This window comes from Poecilia mexicana, unplaced genomic scaffold (genome assembly GCF_051168715.1).
Source record: "Poecilia mexicana isolate PSO_F unplaced genomic scaffold, ASM5116871v1 scaffold_2, whole genome shotgun sequence".
In the NCBI taxonomy this organism is placed as follows: Eukaryota; Metazoa; Chordata; class Actinopteri; order Cyprinodontiformes; family Poeciliidae; genus Poecilia; species Poecilia mexicana.
This window is the reverse complement of record NW_028263371.1, coordinates 41,478,356-41,496,965: the sequence shown is the minus strand read 5'-3', so window position 1 is coordinate 41,496,965 and position 18,610 is coordinate 41,478,356. Positions and strand designations below refer to the sequence as shown.

At 38.1% G+C, this 18,610-nt stretch overlaps 2 protein-coding genes across 3 annotated transcripts in view; both read right to left on the bottom strand.

The window, feature by feature from the left end:
* myo3b (myosin IIIB) overlaps nucleotides 1–2,455 on the bottom strand; it is a 71,328-nt gene extending 68,873 nt beyond the window's left edge. The window contains exon 1 of the mRNA XM_088000858.1: nucleotides 1,615–2,455. Within this exon, the coding sequence (XP_087856984.1) occupies nucleotides 1,615–1,730 (116 nt within the window). The 5' untranslated portion in view covers nucleotides 1,731–2,455. The remainder of the gene's footprint in view (nucleotides 1–1,614) is intronic.
* An 830-nt stretch (nucleotides 2,456–3,285) lies between these two features.
* ubr3 (ubiquitin protein ligase E3 component n-recognin 3) overlaps nucleotides 3,286–18,610 on the bottom strand; it is a 39,898-nt gene continuing 24,573 nt past the window's right edge. For both annotated transcript variants that reach the window (XM_088000851.1, XM_088000843.1), the window contains 11 exons: nucleotides 18,039–18,175; nucleotides 15,508–15,593; nucleotides 12,800–12,905; nucleotides 10,427–10,527; nucleotides 9,746–9,870; nucleotides 7,550–7,657; nucleotides 7,215–7,340; nucleotides 6,945–7,124; nucleotides 6,433–6,642; nucleotides 6,150–6,289; nucleotides 3,286–5,213 (listed from right to left, as the gene is read on the bottom strand). In XM_088000851.1, coding sequence (XP_087856977.1) covers nucleotides 5,096–5,213; nucleotides 6,150–6,289; nucleotides 6,433–6,642; nucleotides 6,945–7,124; nucleotides 7,215–7,340; nucleotides 7,550–7,657; nucleotides 9,746–9,870; nucleotides 10,427–10,527; nucleotides 12,800–12,905; nucleotides 15,508–15,593; nucleotides 18,039–18,175 — 1,437 coding nt within the window. In that variant the 3' untranslated portion in view covers nucleotides 3,286–5,095. The remainder of the gene's footprint in view (nucleotides 5,214–6,149; nucleotides 6,290–6,432; nucleotides 6,643–6,944; nucleotides 7,125–7,214; nucleotides 7,341–7,549; nucleotides 7,658–9,745; nucleotides 9,871–10,426; nucleotides 10,528–12,799; nucleotides 12,906–15,507; nucleotides 15,594–18,038; nucleotides 18,176–18,610) is intronic.

Here is an 18,610-nt window from a genome sequence, read left to right as displayed (position 1 = left end):
TAAAGCACGGTGCCCTTGTTTTCACCCCGGATGACCAATAGCCCCATCAGAAGATGACAGACGGACCCGGCTTCTTTTTTTTTTTAATATTGTTGTTGTTTTTTTTAATTTAAGCAGTTAACCTGCAGGATTAATTAGCCTGCAGGAGCAGAACAACACGAGATACAGGAAACACAATTAGCAAAACAAAGCCACCCTCATCAGGATCAATCTCTGTCATCACAAACACCTCAGCTGCCTCTTTGTGCTGTGACTCAGCATAATAACCGCACATTACGCAGCCACTGACTGTTCAAAAGACAAGCTGGACTTTGTGTGTGTGTGTGTGTGTGTAGAAATTTCAAGGCAGACATGTAAATAGCAGATCTGTTATATTTATGGTTAAGCCACAAATTATTTATATCCCAGTAAAAGATTTAAAATTATTTTTCTTTTAATCAATAAGTTTTTTACTAATAGGAAAGGAGACAGGTATTTTTCAAAAGGTGTTAAAGCACAAGAGACATGGCTTTGGAAAAAAATGTACATTTTAACAAAATTAGCATATTAGAAGAAACTATTCAATAAGTAATGAAAAATCCTTTATAGACAAAACAGAAATCAAACTTCTTAGACCTGCTGGCAATGTTTCCACTGTAATTTGTTTCTATGATTTATCTTTGAGGATGGAAGGCCTCCCTGCCATCACCCTAATGTTTAGCTCCCTACAAATTCTTCTGGGTTCAGGTCAGTCTGAGCCACTCCAAAACATTAATATTACCTCAAGTTAGAAAAAATATTAAAAGACTACTTTCTGTTGAGGGTATGGGTATTTTTACAGCTAACTGCATGTAACTTGATGACAGTCAATATTAATACTTACAGTAATCATTTAAGGTTCCAAGTAATATCAATAAAATATTTTGACAGTAGAAAGGTATGTTTGTATTACAATTTTATTTATGTTGAGAAGTTTCAACAAAGTTCTGTACAAATTAGACAATTAAGTACTTTATAAAACCACAAAGGGAAAAACTGATTTGATCAAATTTCAGAAAACAATAAAATACAACTAAATAAAAATTAAAGAATATAAAATTTAAATTTTTAGATGGACTTGAGATGACATAAAAATATTTTTTGTTTTGTTTTGTTTTGTTTGTTTTGGGGGATTTTTAATAGTAGAGGGCATGAACAGTTGTTCTGATGGGAAAAAGAGATGGTGCCACCATAATTGTTTTTATGATTGAATTTAAAACATGTTTGTATTTTTGCTACTCTAAACCATACAAAATTTTGAAAATATCTAATGGCGATGATGCCGTCTTGTTGAGTTGCACGGCTGCTTTTTGGATCAGTTTTCCAAAACACCTAAAGTATTTCTTGAACGTGGAAAACAGCCAGAAGAAGCAAGATAATTTAGAAAATTAGGGATGTTTTAATTGAAATTTTAACATGCAGACAGCCTTATTATGAATATGTTGCACATTTCACAGCCTTTCCTTCCACACCTGGGAAAACTTTATTTAAGAAAGAAAGAAAGAAAGAAAGAAAGAAAGAAAGAAAGAAAGAAAGAAAGAAAGAAAGAAAGAAAGAAAGAAAGAAAGAAAGAAAGAAAGAAACGTCCTTCCTTACCCTGACATTGCTTCCGTTGTTTTTCCATCTGTATCATCTGCAACACGGGACAGGCTGTCAGTCACAGCAGGACCTCTGCATTCACCTCCCAATATCTGGGTCAAGTTTAACATCATGTTTAATGATGATTAAACTATATGTTTAATGGCCTCCCACACAGCTCACCTCTGTAGGAATAAATAGGAAGAGATTTTCTGCCTACTTGATAATGGCTTTTAATTATTAACTTTCTAGATACCTGAGCATGTTGTCCTGCAGACCGGAAGTGGTTAACTGCCTCCCCACTGTCACTTTTTACAGCCTCCTACCTGCACAGGAAGCGATGGGAGGAATATCCAAGGAAGCTTGTCGGAGGACCGCTTGTAACACCAACATCGCTTCGTCTGAACTCGGTTGCAGAAACTCTGAGGGTTTCTGCAAATGTGGCTAAAAAAAAATCGTCCACCACACACACATAGAGATTTTTTTTTCCTTCTTGTTGCCTAATTGGAAGAGAAAAGTGGCTTTGTACTACGGATAGTCATTATCCACAGAGCCTCCCTTGTTTTCGGACTCCAAACCAATTATGCCGCAAATACTCCCTCGCATGGATTACTGACAACTCGAACTCCTTTACTTTCAGCAGCACCAAATCAAGAGCAAATACACAGATTTCATTTTTATTTTTAGACGTTAAAGCGAAATCTTATCAACCATCTGGTTATTTAACATGCCAGCTTTTCACTGCATAGAAGTTACCTTTTCCAGCCCAGGTTGAACTTTCTTCTGATGTAACGTTGATGTCCAGATTTCAGCTCCAATGAACTGAACTCCCTAGAGGTCACACGTTTTACATTCAGTTCATGACAGCAACACAATTAAAACAGCCAGTCAAGTGCAAAAAAAAAAACAGCTTTTTGTACTTTACATGTCTAGTTTAGCAGTTTGTTTACACTCAACTTGAACACAAACGTCAATTTAATCTGCCCAAGTCCTGATGGGCAGCTTCCAAAATACTTTCTTCCATGATTGTCCTGCATTTAGCTCCGTTCATCTCTCCATCAACTCTGACCAGCTTCCCTGTTCCTGCTGGAGAAAAGCATGTGCACACACACGCAGCTTTCTGCACGCTTTACAAAAGTTTGATTTTGGTTTCATCTGACCAGAGAACCTTCTGGCATGTTTGCGTTGTCCTCTGGTAAACTGCAAACAAGCACTTTTATGGCCCGCTTTCCAACAATGGCTTTCTTTTCAAATTCATTTTATTTAAGGGTATCAAGATAATGGGGCTGAATACAAACACAATTTTTAGATTTCTAAATGGAAAAAGTCTGAAAATGTTTTAATATTCAATAGATAATAGTTTTTCAGGCCAATGTGTCAATTTTGAGCCAATAGAGAAAGTCTATAATAAATTGAGACCTGATTTAAAAAGTAATCGCAGATATATTTTGTAGAGTAAATGCACTCAAGTAAGAACTCAACGCATTAAAAGCCCAAAATCATTAACTTCCATTTTTATGCAACTTTAAGTTTAATGGAGTTTCTTCTCAGTACTGATGTTGACTTTATATTACTTTGATTAAATTGGTATAAAAATAACTAGGTGAAATATTTATGTTTCTTAATTTTGCTGCAGTGTTTGGATGACACTTATGACAATAATAAAAAACAACAACAAAGGAAACCAAGTCAATGTGTGCTTTATATTTTATTCACATATGTTACATTTTGCATTAAATGTCCCAAGTCATACTTCCTGGTCAAACTCAAAGTTTGAGTCAGCACCTACAGTAATGTACTGTATTCCTCTTCATCCACACAGGAAAACACACAGAAGCTTTCAGTTACAACTTTACACCCGTTACTCATTGGCTATTTGGTTGCGGTCATTTACAAAGTGGGTACAGCGAAAATAAAGAAAGAAAAGGATGAAACCTGGGGGAAAAGGAGAGGGAGAAAAATCAGCATGCAGAAATTCAGAAGGAAGTTCCCACGTGTGCTCCGTTTCCCCCCCACATCGCAGCACAACGTGGCCCAGCATCCCTGGCGGCCGTAAACCGAAGCTTCGCAGGTGTGACTGAGCCAAATTTCCACCCTTCTGGAAAGCAAGGTGATAGTCAGAAAACTGGGTAGCTCAGACAAACAATGGTTGCTTAAAGGATGCCATGCACAGGGTTATAATGGACACCAACTCCGACGATCCTCCAATGTCAAAATGCAACTACAAATCACAGCTAGATGATGCACGAGTAAGAGATAGTCATAATGAATTGCTCTGTACTGAAGATATGAACTTGATTAAAATGCATAAAGGGAGAAAAGCCTTTCAAACAGCACAGGAAGATCAATTAGGAGTTCTGGCTTCTCGGCAAGCAAACTTCCGCTTAGCCGAGATTTAAGAGGTTGAGAGGAAACTCCTACAAAGTTTGATATTTTTGTTCAGACGTGACGCAGCAGGACTCGGTGCCTGTGCGGTGATATTTATGAATCCAAACAAAAAAAAGAAAGAAAAAGAAAGAAATAAAAACTCTAAAAAGGCAGGTTAATGTCACCTGGAGTGGGTGCAATGTGGCGACCGCATACCTCCTTAAACTTTAAAGTGAGTTTGAATCCACATTCCCAGCCACTAACTGTAAACTCAAAGCACAACCTTACAAAAAAAAATCTTCACAAAAGTTAACATTAATTGAACAATGAGCAGCAGCATTTATTTAAATATCTAAAACGTATTTTAAACAGCAAAAACAACAAAAAAGGAAACATAATAATTCCTGAGGATGGATTGCAACTAGACCCAGAAAGAGTCCTTTCCTGTTCGCAAAAGAAAACTCTTTGTGTATTGATGAGTGGACTTGGTCTTGCCTACCATCGCACGTGAGCAGACGACGAGTGCAGCCTGCAGAAAACGTTGTTTCACTCATCCGGAGCTCAGAAAACCCATGGCTGAACAGCAGCGAGCGCCGCGATAAATATAAGGGATATGTGTTTTCTTCATCGAAAATGGTGCAAAAAAACATATCGACTCCGTTAGGGACATTCAGCAACCCTGATATTATGTTTTCTAAATCCACATCTGCCTGATCTGTGACGTTTCAAACCCAAACAGGACAGACTTTTAAAGCCTGCTCCAGATAACCTGGGTGAACTTATTCCCACTACTTTGAGCTCAGATTCAGATTTTTTTTCCTTTTTCCTGTTGAAAACCACACAATAGATCACTTGAGCACACACACACACACACACACACACACGCACACGCACGCGCACGCACACACACGTGTTAGTCTTTTAGGCATGACTGTACACCAAACTTCACATAAACTGAAAGCTGTGGCAGCGATAACCTTACTGGATGTTTGTTTTTTATCATTTTAAGGATTTTCCAAATATTTTAATCAAGGCAGACACAAGCCAGGAAATCATAATAACAATGATAATAATAATAAAAAACATCTCTATCTTGGGTTTGTATGTGTTTGTAAGAGGACTTTGGAAGATCTTAGAGTCCATTATAGTGTGGCCCCCAGCGTTTATTGATGTGATCGAAGGTGTGGGAAACCCACTGTTGCTCCAGCACTCGATACCTCTCTTCACACAGGAACAGAGGCTTGCCACGGCTAAAGGAAACAGAGAGAGCAGGTCAAGAAATGCTTGCATTCAAAGAGTATTTCAAAGTACTTTAAAGCAAAACAAAGGAACAGAAATAAAAAAAACAAAAAAAAAAAAAAAAAACATGAAAAATAAGAAATGCATATCAAAAGCAATAGTGCGGGCTGGTGAATTTGAATAACTAAGTGTTATATATGATCTATACTGGCAAGTTGCAGCAAACGGTAAGGTTTTCAGTCATTACTTTAACATTTCTGCACGTTTCAGCTTTTCAGGCAGTTGGTTCAAGAGCCAAAAGGACCCAAAGTGGCCATGTGAGGAAGTGATTAGCCCCTGTCCAGGTTTCCTGTTTTCTCACATTTAAGGTGAAATAACTCCAAATCATCACCAAAACCCTTCACTTCACAACTACAGAGACCTTTATACTCTTGATAAGCTAATATAAGCTTAGCTAATATTAAAGCTAAGCTTTAATATTAGCTTAAAACCAGTCAGACTGGTTTTAAGCTAATATTTAGATGCTGGAGGAAAAATTCCATTCCAGTTAAATGCAATTAAAGCGCATATTTATTGTTTCCTTTATGCTTAAAAAGATAAAAAAATAAATAAATAAAACAGAATAGTGCGATTAAAAGTTATTTAGCTCTGTATTCTAGAAGCAGTGTTAATGTTGTTCATTCTTTAATACATATTTTCTTCATCATTATCAGACTGACAACAAAGAATGGGTAATATATATATATATTTTTTTTTAATTAACAACATAATATGTTTTAATGCTTTAATAACCTTGTTTATTTAGTTTAACCACAGAACTTAATACAAGTTCATTTTTAATTTTCTAAAATGTATTATCGTTTTATTTGTTCTCAACAGCATACATAAACTAACAGCAGGAAAAGCTTTTTTAAAAGAGTTTTAAAGCATTTAAACATTCATCATACCGTAAATCTCGATCTTCTTCCCCATGAGCGTCAAGGTAAACGGAGCCCCACAGACAGAAGCGATGTCCACGGATGATGATGATGACTGAGGCGTTTATCAGTAGAAAGATGCCTGTCGCTGCGCCACAATGTTGGGAGTGCTGCAATGATGCAGTCAGTATTGATGACTTAAAATGGATTGTTTTTCCTACATTTCAAAACAAAATTCTATTTCTTTGGGATACTAAGACATTATTTTTAAGTAAAAAAAAAATAAAAATCAAAACTATTGTCATAAACTTACCAAAACACATTCACAGGTACCCTGCTGTTTACAGCAGACGCCTTTGAGACAGACGAAAGAGCCACAAACCAGGCAGAGCGCAGGGTCTTTTGGCACCTTTTTGCAGACAGTGCAGGCCTTTCTGTGATAGTACTGGAAGATGATGTTGTAGTTGTCTGGTAGCTGAAGAAGGCGAGGCGCTGCCCACTGAGGTTCTTGGACCAGCAAGCTCTGCACGGGAGAAGGACGACAGCAAAGGTCTTACAGTCTTTCTGCCCTTCTGTCTTGCAAGCTAATAATGAATAAAGTTCACTAGAGCCAAAAAAAAAAAAATAAAAAAAAAAAAGGGGAACTGAATTGGTGTTATTAAAAACAAGACACCTTCAGAAATGTAATCACTGACAACTCACAAGGGTTTGCGTTAGCTCATTCAAAATCTCAAACATGCTGATGTCAGTCTCAGAAAACCCCCACATGCTTCAGATTTTTTTTTTTTTTTAGCAAAGTTGGTACATTGATTAAAAATGACATACTAGTGATTGCTCAGGATGCATCAGAGATCGCCCTGTGACCTCATTGCACCACTGCGTCACCAGGTCAAAGGCGCTAAAGGGCCACTCCAGACATGAGGCACTGTGTACGGCGCTGGGAGGCTGAGGAGCTGACGACAGCAGCCCTAAACACACAGCCAAAGAAGAAAACTCCTCTTCCTCCTGAGGCAGACAAGAAAACGACAAGTGAGCAAAAAAAAAAAAAAAAAAAAAAAAAAAAAAGTTTTTATCTCAGCGAGCAGAAAAACGTACCGTGCAGCCAGTCAAGTTGTCTCCATAAAGGTGGTGCTGCAGAAGGCAGGAGAGGCGAAGGAAGGGCAGACAGAACTGCTGGAGGCTGAACTCGATAGACTGTGGCGACCACACACTGGAGCTCAGCTGGAGAGGAAAAAAAAAAAAACAGAAACAACTGATCAATACCCAGGCAACAGCTTGCTGATAACAATGTGGTATAAAACAACTCCTGGAGATTAGTAGAGATATTAGATCACTGTTTATGAGGGTGATGGTCGATTAATAGTGAAAGAAGAACTGAAAAGGAGACGGTGTGTGATCTTCATGGTAGTAAAGCTTAAACGAAGGCTCACCACAGACGTTTCTTCACTGTTCACTTTGTAAATGCTCTTGTCCTTTGAAAGTTCGGTGATGACGTGGTTGAGCAGAGCTTCGAATGACTTCTCTGGATTCGGAGCATTCTGTGGCAGAAAATGGAGGATTTCACCGTCATGATGTTGACAGCAAACAAACACGGACAAGATTAAATATTTAAGTCAACACTACCCTAAAATAATAATACAGACAAAAGCTATAGACTAAAAAAAAAACAACTTGAAATGATTCCTATAAACTACATTTCAGGTCGCCATAGAGCATCTGCTCCTTGTGATTAGAAACAGAGAAAGGTAAAGTCTGGTGCGCATTTAAGAAATAATGAAACGTGTTTGTTGAGCTGAACAAGATGATGAAACACAGAAAAATCTGAGAACTAGAGAATGAATCATTTAAAATAACAAGCCTCAAGCCTAGAGTAGAATCAAAGAAACTTGATTCTGATCGTCTAAATATATACATTTTTAAATTTCACATGTGTAAATTATGTGCGAACCATTTTCCCAGGTAGAGAATTCAACCAGAAACCTTTGGATCACAAATGGGAATAAGAGTAAAAACTAAATAAATCTGTTACAGTAAAAGCAAGCAGTGAAAAGAAAAAAAAAAAAAATTGTGTAAATGTATTTATGTAGGTATATACTGCGTATAATTATTTGGGAAATTTCAAAGCTTGTGAATACTTTTCAAAGACGGCGAATGATCCACACATCTTGCAAACGAAGCTGGGCCAGAAGGTAGCAGACTCCTTTTAACAAACTAGCATGAAAACAAACCCAGGTTAAAAAAAGAAACTAAGCATAATTATTAGTTTAATCATTCAACCCCTAAATATCATTATTAAAAACCTGGAACGAATGTATGAGCAAACTTACAGAAGCGAAGGATTTCACTTCTCACACACAATTTAACTTGCTGGATGGAGAGTCTTTATGAATATATTTTTTAAAAACGTATTTACGCATTTTCTATGTTATCCAAACGCAACGATTTACTTTAGCATTCAAAGGTCTCTCCAATACAAGACGTGCTGGCCCTACAGATCATACTGACTAACGCAGCGCAACGTCTGATTAGCGGGAAGAGACATTACTGAATGTGTGTTCTGCTGATCTGGCTGCTGTTTTATACAGAGGAAAACCTGAACGCATTCATCAAGCTGAAGGGGGTAGAATATAGAACAGCAGCCTTATCTCCTCTGCTGTCGTTCGTCGCAGATTTATAGGGGGGGGGGATTTTCGAGTCTAAAGCTTCCCTTTGTTTGTTTCGAGCCCCTGATCCGTCTTCACTGTGCTTTCCCGTTCACTTTCACGGCAGTCGCACTCAACTCAATACGGATATTTTATGCCGTTTCAAAGCCGTGTCAACAGTGAGCAGCAATCACAATTAAAGAGCAATGGAAAATTACTATGTTTAAAGATGGAAATCCCTCAAATGAAAAGTTCTCCAGCCAATTAGCTTAAACACTGAACAACTCCAGTGACATTGTTGCACACTGTTTTGTATAGATATTAATTAAATTCATTTACATTGTGCCAATTCGCGACAAACAAAAGACGCTTCACAAAAAAAAACCCCAAACAGAAACAGATAAAATTTTTATACTTTATGATACATATACTCTGGTACACTTGTTAAAGACCTTCAACTCTGTTCTTTAAGTGGATATTGTTACAGCAATGAATGTTGTCCGATATCGAGAATTTAAAATGAATACGATACAGGTTGCCATAAATGCTGTACTTTATGACCCCAGGGCAAGCTAAAGCCACGCCATTTATTTCCCACTACTGCTGTAAAACTAGAAACCTACATTTGCATACTGCTGACTAAAAATGAGCATGTTGACATTCAGCCTTATTTCAAGGTATTGTTGCATTAGTTTGGAGTGGGCTGCTTCAAATAGGAGCTCAATTTATTCAGTGTTTTTTTTTTTATGTACTGTTCTGAATGAGAAACATCACTGTGTGTGACTGATGCATTCTCAGCATTTCTGTGCAGTTTAAGAGGAATAAAAGGGGAGTGACAAAACTAATACAATTCAGCAAGATAAACAAAAGTTAACTGTTCTTACCACGATATGAAAATGAAACATCACATATCTACTGGAAGATAAAACAACCTATACTGAGCACGTGGCCTCTCAGATCAAGGTCGTGTGGTTTAACATTTACCTTCTTAAGTGCTCCTGATTTGACCCAGGCTTGCCTTTCTTCGGAGCTCAGCTTGGTTGACAGTGCAGCTAAAGCCTGAGTGAACTGCAGGTTGTACAGCATCTTGATCACACAGGTAAAGTGCTCTAAAAGAGGCCAGAAAGAGACACCAGCAGGATGAGCTAGTTTATAAGGTTTCTGGGTTTAAAAGTGCGAGGAAGCAATTGGCAGAAAACTGAGCCGGACGGGTGTTTTAGTTGGCAAAGAAATAAAAACTAAAGCAACGGAATGTAAAGTGAAAAAAAAAAAAAAATATATATATATATATATATATATATATATATATATATATATATATATATCTTTGTTTAAAAGTTTTACAGATAAAGAACATTGACTTGTATTTACAACTAAATATAGAGCACGTTCTACAGTTCGCCAACAATCAGTTCCAATCAGTTCTTTGAAGAATTGACTTCATTTTCACAGGGAATGAATAAAGTAAAGAACGAGGGAGAGATTAGGGAGGGTGAGTTCTTCATGATCCTCAGAGCCAAAACAGCAACACGAGTACAGGCAAAAATATGTAAAATGCTTCTTTCAAGCGTTCAGCCTCAAATAATAATGCAGGGTGTCCTTTTGTTACAGCTATAAGAAGGTCTGTACACCTGCGATTTCCTGATGCTGGGGGAGAAGCCTTACCTTTACGCAGAGGCTGTGGCATAGTTAGCACAAAGATGATGAGGAGGGATGGGACATCTCGAAACAGCATGGGGACCTCAGGTCTCTCCTCATCAAAGCCACTGCAAAAACACACCAGGGAGCTTTTTCATTACTCAAACGGTCCTGCGTGTAACACAGTGAAATGTCAAACAGCTGTGGTAATGTGAAACCCTGAAAAAAACACAAGTGCAAGCCAAAAACTATGAAGCACATGAAGAAAATGTAGAGACCATTCAGATACACAGCCGAAAATGAAAAGAAAAAAAAAAAAAAAACCTAACTAATAATACTAGTTCATGTGAGAGGCTGAGTTTATTCTCTGCTTATTTGTTTCACACCTTTGGTAAAATCACTAATAACGATCAATTAAAAAAACAAGACAAGCAAGGTAATGTTAAAGTCGGTGGCATACGTCACAAGATCAGAAAAAAAGTAAATGAATTGTACGATCATACCATTTACACTTTTGTTTCTTTTTAGCTCAATGGTCTAAAGAGATGCAAATCATCTTGTTGAAATCTTGAGCTTTTTTGAATGTTCTAACAAATGTTTTGCATGTAGAGTTCAACAAACAGAATTCAAATAAATTCACCCTAAAGAAAATCCGACTGTAATGTAAGAAGGAATCTCTGTCTCAGTTGTGTTACTGAGAATGAGACAGAGGAAACTAGGTTCTCTCCTGGATAATATAAAAAACTAAAACATTTTTTTCCCCCATCTCTTTGCTCACTTGACTGCATCTGCGGCGTTTGTGACTGAAAAACTGTGACCTGATGCAAAAAGACCCATCTGCAGGAGCAAACATCTGTCTTGTTGATCTGACAAATTAAGTCGATTGTGCTGAATTTTATTTAATTTTATGTTTTTCTTCACCGTTGCAAATGTCAACTGCTGCGTATCTAATGGCGATAAGCAAGTTCAAGATGAAGGTAAACACTGCAATGCTGCATAAAGCACATCTAAAAGTGGCTTTAGACCGTCTGAGAGGAAAAGCTTCTGCTGTGGTTTTCCATTTTTAATTTGTTCAACAAAGACGTAGCTTCAAAAGACCCCTTCTCTTGCATCCCCTGATTGAAATCCTTAATGCATTCTGGGTAACATATTCTTATTTTGTGCCATTCCAATTTACATCTCTTTTGTTCGGTGCATGTCCCGGTCTCCACTCTACCCTTGAAAGGCTGCTTTGGGGGTTTAGAACAAGAGGAACTGCACTTAAAGAATAAAACCTTCCATTTCCAAACCACTCAACACTTAATTCTTCAGTGCACTGGAAGGAAACCTTAGAGGACGGAGCTTTCAGCCATTATCTGCAGCCGCACACTCAAACATTTTCTTTTTAAGATTCTCTCGTAAAGAAAATGGCAAGAGGGATGTTTGGCATCGACGTGGAAACGTCTCTCCGTCCCATATAACTAGACTACATTAGGTCGACAGCCTCAGGGTGTGAATGACACTGCTCCCTTATGAAGTATTTTTAAACAGCAAATAGGTCCAAAGAGAATACTGAGGCTGCAAGCACTTTGACGGTAACAGGTGTGAAAGCATGTCTAACAGAACATTAACAGAGAAGAGAGGCTATTCGAGCTTCTTTTTCAGGTGCAGTAAACCATGTTTTCCAGAGCTAAACAATATATGCTGAGTCACAGCATCAATTTGTGCAATGTAAGGCACTGCTTGCATGCAATATTTGGTGGGCTGCTATATTTAAATGCTATATTTTTAACATTATATTTGGTTGTGAGGACAAACTTTGGCGACTGAGATTCTTAAGCTAACAGGGAGTTAGCTGAACCACGTGACATCGTCACTGCAATATTCAATGACAAATTGCAGTTGAATGTTTCTCCAACATCCTGCAGCTCCGGTTCTTTCAAATCATCAATTATGGAATCCAAATTGATATGTTTTTTGTTTTTTTTTAAATTTCCTAACATTTCCTTAATTTTATGTCTGGTTGTTTTACCAAACATTAAAAAAAAAAAATCCAACCTGTATATTTGTACCTTTTTGTATTTTGCTAAATAAATACTAATCCCCATTAAAGGGCAGAAGACGGCTGGGTGCTGGTGTTTCACCGCTGCTCCCTGTACACTCAATTTGACAGGGTCGTTTGGCTCTGCGTGGAGTGCCCGGTAATTTGCCAGATGCAGCAATTACTGGTATCTATGGTAACCAGCCACAGTCCCCCCCCCTCCCCCTCCCCAAAACCTCTTTTTTCTTCTTTTAGATCCAGTGTGTTTTTATGTAAGAGGAAATGGTGAGAAAGACGCCAGAGGATGGAAAAGTTGCAATGTATCAACAGAATTGCAGATTTCCTTTTAGGAAGAGTATTTGAGGACGAACGTCACTCACTCTGCGTCCTTGTGTTGCGCAATCTGCGTCAGCTTCGTCCACGGGTTGTACGCTGAATCGATGCTGTAGAGTCTCATGTGCATGGCCAACACGTGGAACAGCTGATCTGAAAGAGGAAAAGACAAAACATCTTGCTGTTGTCTCACAAATCGCTCGCGTGAGAATGCAATCGTGTTGATCGCGGCTTGTTTTATCACAGCAACAAGCAACGCTGATGGACTTATGAGAGATGGCAGGCTAATGTTTGGCTCAGATGAAACGGGGCCAGCCTAGATGGACTCATGGCCAGGTCCGACAGCCTAGAGCGTCTCTTTTACACCTGTTCTTTGTGAAACTAATGGAACATGAAGACAGACCATCGGTGCACACACAAAACCATGTTTAGTCACTACCTTCTCTACCAGAATCACACCTCAAAACCAGTCATTAATTACCATGTCCAGGCGTTACTTTAATGTAATAATATGTATAACATGTTTATCATGCAAGGTGAAAAATCAAAATTCATTCAAATCTGCCTAACAACAGAGATAGCCGATTTATAAATGCGGCTGCTCTCAGGACGAGAACGGTAACAAAAGGCATTCGCTCTCGTTTATTTGGCTTTGCAATGATTTCTGAGGCAGTAATGCAGCAAAATGGCTTCAAATATTCGACACTGTAATTTTCCTGCCAGCCGGTTATCAATTCTTGGAGCAACACTGCCCTCCGCAGGTAAAAAGAGACACGGCAAAGAGTAGTCAAGGTGTCAGATGCTGACGGCATCCCATTTGTCTTCAGTGCAGATTGTTTCCCCTCTCTGCCATCGCTCTCCTCCAGCCAGCAACAAACCAGAGAGGGGCAGCTACAGGGAGGAGGGAAGATCTTAAAAACAGGAGAGAGAATAAAATCCTGGCTGTAATTAACTAGGCTCCTCAAAATATATGCATTAAGTATCTGCTTGTTCCAAGTTTTATGGCTCCAATTTTTCCATCTCTTTGTCAAGAGGAAGCAGAGTCAAGTCTAAATTTTGTTTTCTCGACTACCAGAAAGAAATAACTCAAAGTCCTTTCCTTTGAGGAAAACAAGAACAAAATGTAAATAAACCTCATCATCACTGTGCTTTATATAGGTTCCTAAACAAAACAAAACAAAAGCTTTTCGATTGCAACAAGTTGAGCTAAACATCACCAGTGATTAGATAACTTGGCACAGCCACTGTTACAACAGTGCCTTGTTCCAAGTGTTCATATCTCCTGAAATGTTCCATATTTTGTCCCTTTACAACCACTTCAATGTCTTTGATTTTGATTTTTACTTGACAGAACAACCCAATTATAGTAAACTGGAAGAAAATCATGCAATGCCAGTTTTTCTGGTAAAAAACATGTGTGTGAATCGTTTTGTTTTCTGCCACGCAGCGTGTTTCCACATGGTGGTTAGTGTGACCAGTGCATTATGGGTCAATGCATTCTGGAGCAAAGGTTACGGTGAGTGTTTGTGAACCACAAAAACAGCAACTTGGGTGAGACAAGAAGGACACAATTCCTTTTTTTCTAAGATGATGCCTCAGTTGTCTCAGGTCAAGTAATTAAATATTGGTTTACAGACAAAAAAAAAACCCACAAACCACTAATAACACTAATGCCGCTTCCAGTCCTGCATATTGGACTGGAAGCGGCATTAGGTTGGAACAGGGAAGGCCAGCATCATTATCCTTTAAAATGCCTTTAAAGTAGTAGAGTAAAAATTTTTTCAGCTAAAAGAGCAAAGCTGCTTAAAAGCTAGACTCTCTACATTTGATTTAGCTGGCGCCCTGGGAGTTGAAAAGAGAGCTTGTTCCTACAGTCAATTGTAACCTCATCAGCTGAACACATGAGGGGCCTATAGTGAAGCAGGCTTAAGAGCCCCATGGGCTCTAACAGTTAGCGAACGTCTGCCTTTTTCCTTTAAATCAATTTCCCTAAGAAGAATGAACACTAATGTACTGCAAATGAGTAAATTTGGCTGTCAGTGTGGCTACACGGTTAATGTAGCTCAAAAGTGGCAACCCTTAAGGGGAGAAATCTCTCCAGGCACTTGGGGATGACGGGGCGTTTCACTGGAGCAGCTGCAACTCTGACAGAATTAAATGACTAGAAAACGGGAAGTGAAACTCAACAAAATCACACATCCATCTCTCCAGGATTTCTCACTCTATTCACCGATGAAATTTAACTTCTCTGATTTTTAATCTACGTTTTGTAGTTGAGAAGAAATGCAAATATTCAGGTTTTCATTTCTAATACAGATCCCATCACATCTTAGTTGAATGACCTTGTAAACTGTAAAAAAAAAAAAACAATATAAGTAAAGTTATACTTTAGTTTTCCAAATAGTTCACTCAGATCAGAATCCATTTTTTATTTTTTTTTACCATTAACTTGTTTTTTTTCCCCTCAACAGTTGAGCTCTAGTACTGAACAATGTGCTGAACTGCAAGTAACACAGTTTAAAAGACATAAGCTTTTACAAAATAAAAAAAACAAACTAAGGATTGTTAAAAACTCATGTGCTCTTCTTTAAAACACAATTTAAAGAAACCTGACTGCAGACAGAGAGGTGGTTATTTTTTTACTCGAATGCCTAGTTAAGTTACTTTGTCATTCTAAATCGGGCCAGTATCTTCTCTTGGCATGCAGCGATTGTTCACCAATAAAATATCAGAAATCGAACCAGCAACTACTCACTTAGACATGAGCGCTTGGCAGCAGCGCTGGCTCCTCCGGAGCACAGGTTTCCTCCCCGATGCACGAGCTCCAGCTCCAGGTTTGTCCTGAGGGTCAGAAACATAAGCAACCTTAAGCAAATCAACTGACTGGTAAGCAGCTCAGCTGGTGCAAAAGCGATCACCAGAATACGCTCATGACTGAGCCATCACGGCTTTTAGTAAAGTCATAAGTCTTGTGAAATAACTGAAGCGATTCCTTTTAAACTGTTCCCAATGAAATGATTAATAATAAATGAGCTTTGCACAAGTCAAAATCAACACAAATTCAATTCGCAGCACATTCACATCAATGGTTTTCCACTGGACTTTGTGGGGAATTAACAACAGTTTATGTATGCAACAATTAGCAACATTCTCCACCCTGTATGGCCGTTCTTAGATTTCTGAAAATCCCTAGCTTACTCTGTAGGTGAAACATATGTAGGGAAAACTGAAGTTTTGCAGGGATTATGCAGAGTCGTGTAAAAACTGCATCACGCCTTAAACCTGCCTCTGAGATAATTGGACACACACACTCAGATTGGGGATTACGCAACTTCATGGTGGACAGAACCCCAGTTTGTGATCAGCTGGTCAGACGCTACAATTTTAGTAACTTTTTTAGATTAGTGAAAATCAAAATACAAATATGACCAGTAACTAAAAAGCTAACAGTCTTGTTCATCCTATAGAAAACTATTCTCAGATTTGATCCAGTGACCTGTAAACGACATCTACAGAGTGAATGCAAACAAGGTAGTATGCATATATTTGCGTAGCTAGTTGTGCGTTACTGTAGACTCTGATTTTCAGTCTATTACTATTAAAGAGCTTGGTTATGAACATGAAAGACACCGCCTAGTCAAACCCTCTGCCACTTAATGCACTTTGTCAGCACAACTCCATCACATTGCATAATAGATTTTCCACGAGATGCACTATTAACATAAAAGCCCTTCCAAAATCAGTTTATGTAAATTGTTCTATTATCAGTTTTATAACCATGAATATTAAACGTGCAAACAGTCATCCTCACATTGGAATTTTGTTTTTGAAATGATTAAAAAAACAAAACAAAAAAAAACAAGACATTTAAGAATATAGATGGTGAAAGCAGATATATTCTTAGGTGTTGCTAAGAATGGGACTGATCTGGGCCTGTCTCGCCAAACCTCTGGCCGTTTCTTCCTACAGACCATGGAGGAGGGGCAAATGCTTGGGTTTCCTGGGAGAAAAAAAAACAACCCAATTTCACATAGATAATGCAACCACAGTGAAGCTCCATCTGGCTCTTACTGATAAGAGCACCCGTGTGACAGAAGAATTTTCCACTCCTCGGGCAATTTGCTCCGTTCATTGAACTTCATAGCGCCAACAGGCTTCCAGACACACTTAGGGGATCATTCTGTTGAGGGTAGAGGGCTGAGGGTACCAGTGTTGGGAGGACAAAAGGTCTAAGTAGCTACGCCACACAAATGGCTTCTTTTGAGTTTTTTGGAAACGGGAGATGGTGTTGGTTGAGGGGATCCCAAGGTCACAAAGGGAGTCAGTCATCTCTCTTACCTGTGACCAGTCTTTGTGGAAGATAAAAGTGCTCAGAAAAAACCCCCGAGAACATTTCCCTTTGGGTCTGTTTAGTCTTCGTTTGTTTTTGTTTGATCCAAATGAGTATTCTCCAAAATCTTTGGGTAACGTTTGAATGGCAGACTAAGTTTAAACAAAATAGATCAAATGTACATAAGTAATGCATCAGCTATAAGCACAAAAAATATATTTTAAATTAAAGATCCCTTTTAATGCTGTGCATGGATGGTTATTGTTTGCTAAAGTCAAACTTTTACAACAGAACAAAAACAAACGATGGCCTTTATTCTGCTGGATTCATCTGCTACTGGTGCGTGAATGTGCACAAAATGTGTAAAGTGTTGCTGGAGGATGACCTTTAATGCAACGACCAGCCAATAAGATGGAGTCACAGTACACGCACTCAAATGATGTACATCGCTAATATTATTTTAAGGAGGAATCTAGACAAGCAGTGATATAAACAAAGAAATGACTAGGCTTTTTTTAAAAGGTTGCTTTATGGATCAACTTTCAAGAGCTACAATATGCCCCATCAAACCAAATCAGGAACAGCTGATCAGGAATGATACATAAGCAATTTGTTTTTATCCAGTCAAATCCGTGATCTTCCTAGATCACAAAAAGTAATTAAATAAATCATATGGGCGCTTGACGAAAGGAGCTATAAGGGAGGGTTTCTTTTACACTGTCTATCACAAAGCTCCTACTGAAACGAGGCTAGTAACTATATCTTAAAGGTGTGAAAGAGATCCTGAATGTCACTTTAAACGCAGGTGTGCACTTTTCCAAGTTCAAAAACCAAAACATGCTCTTCTTCCATGTACAATTGAATCAAGTGTCTGTAAGTCCAGTTAACACAGGAAAAACAGAATCGTTTGTGAATAATATTGACTAATTTAAACAATTAGAGGGCTATGATCTTACCTTGCCACCGAGTACATGAAGAGGAAATCATTATCTGGGGAGCCAGGATTTTTGCCATAGTCCATGTATTTTTTCTGGGTGGCGTTCTTGATGTCTTTGATTACCAATTCCATTTCTTTACTCAAGTTGGACTCCGTCTAAGAGGAAAAAATTGTTTAAATCATCTATAGACTGCAAAATGTAAGAATAAAAGACAACACAAATATTTTTATCTGGGTAATTTTATTAATGAAAAGAGAATATGTGCAGGAGACAAAAAAGATCAAGGTTTTACTTTAATTCAAAACTATGGATTGCTATATTACAACGTAGCAAACCGTTACAGTCAAAAATGTCTTACAAAAAAAGTTTGTAAAGCTAAGTGCTGCAGCATTTAAAACTAGTGACTTCACATAGAAATTGCTATAACAACCATTTTGTTATAAATAATGTTGCACTATAAAGTTATATTTTCAATTTAGTTTGTATTTATATATACCTTGATACTTTTTATCTTTATGTGAATCTACATGCACTTTGACTTTTCTGCTATTACACCTGAATAATGTGGGACAATAAATTATATTTCTATT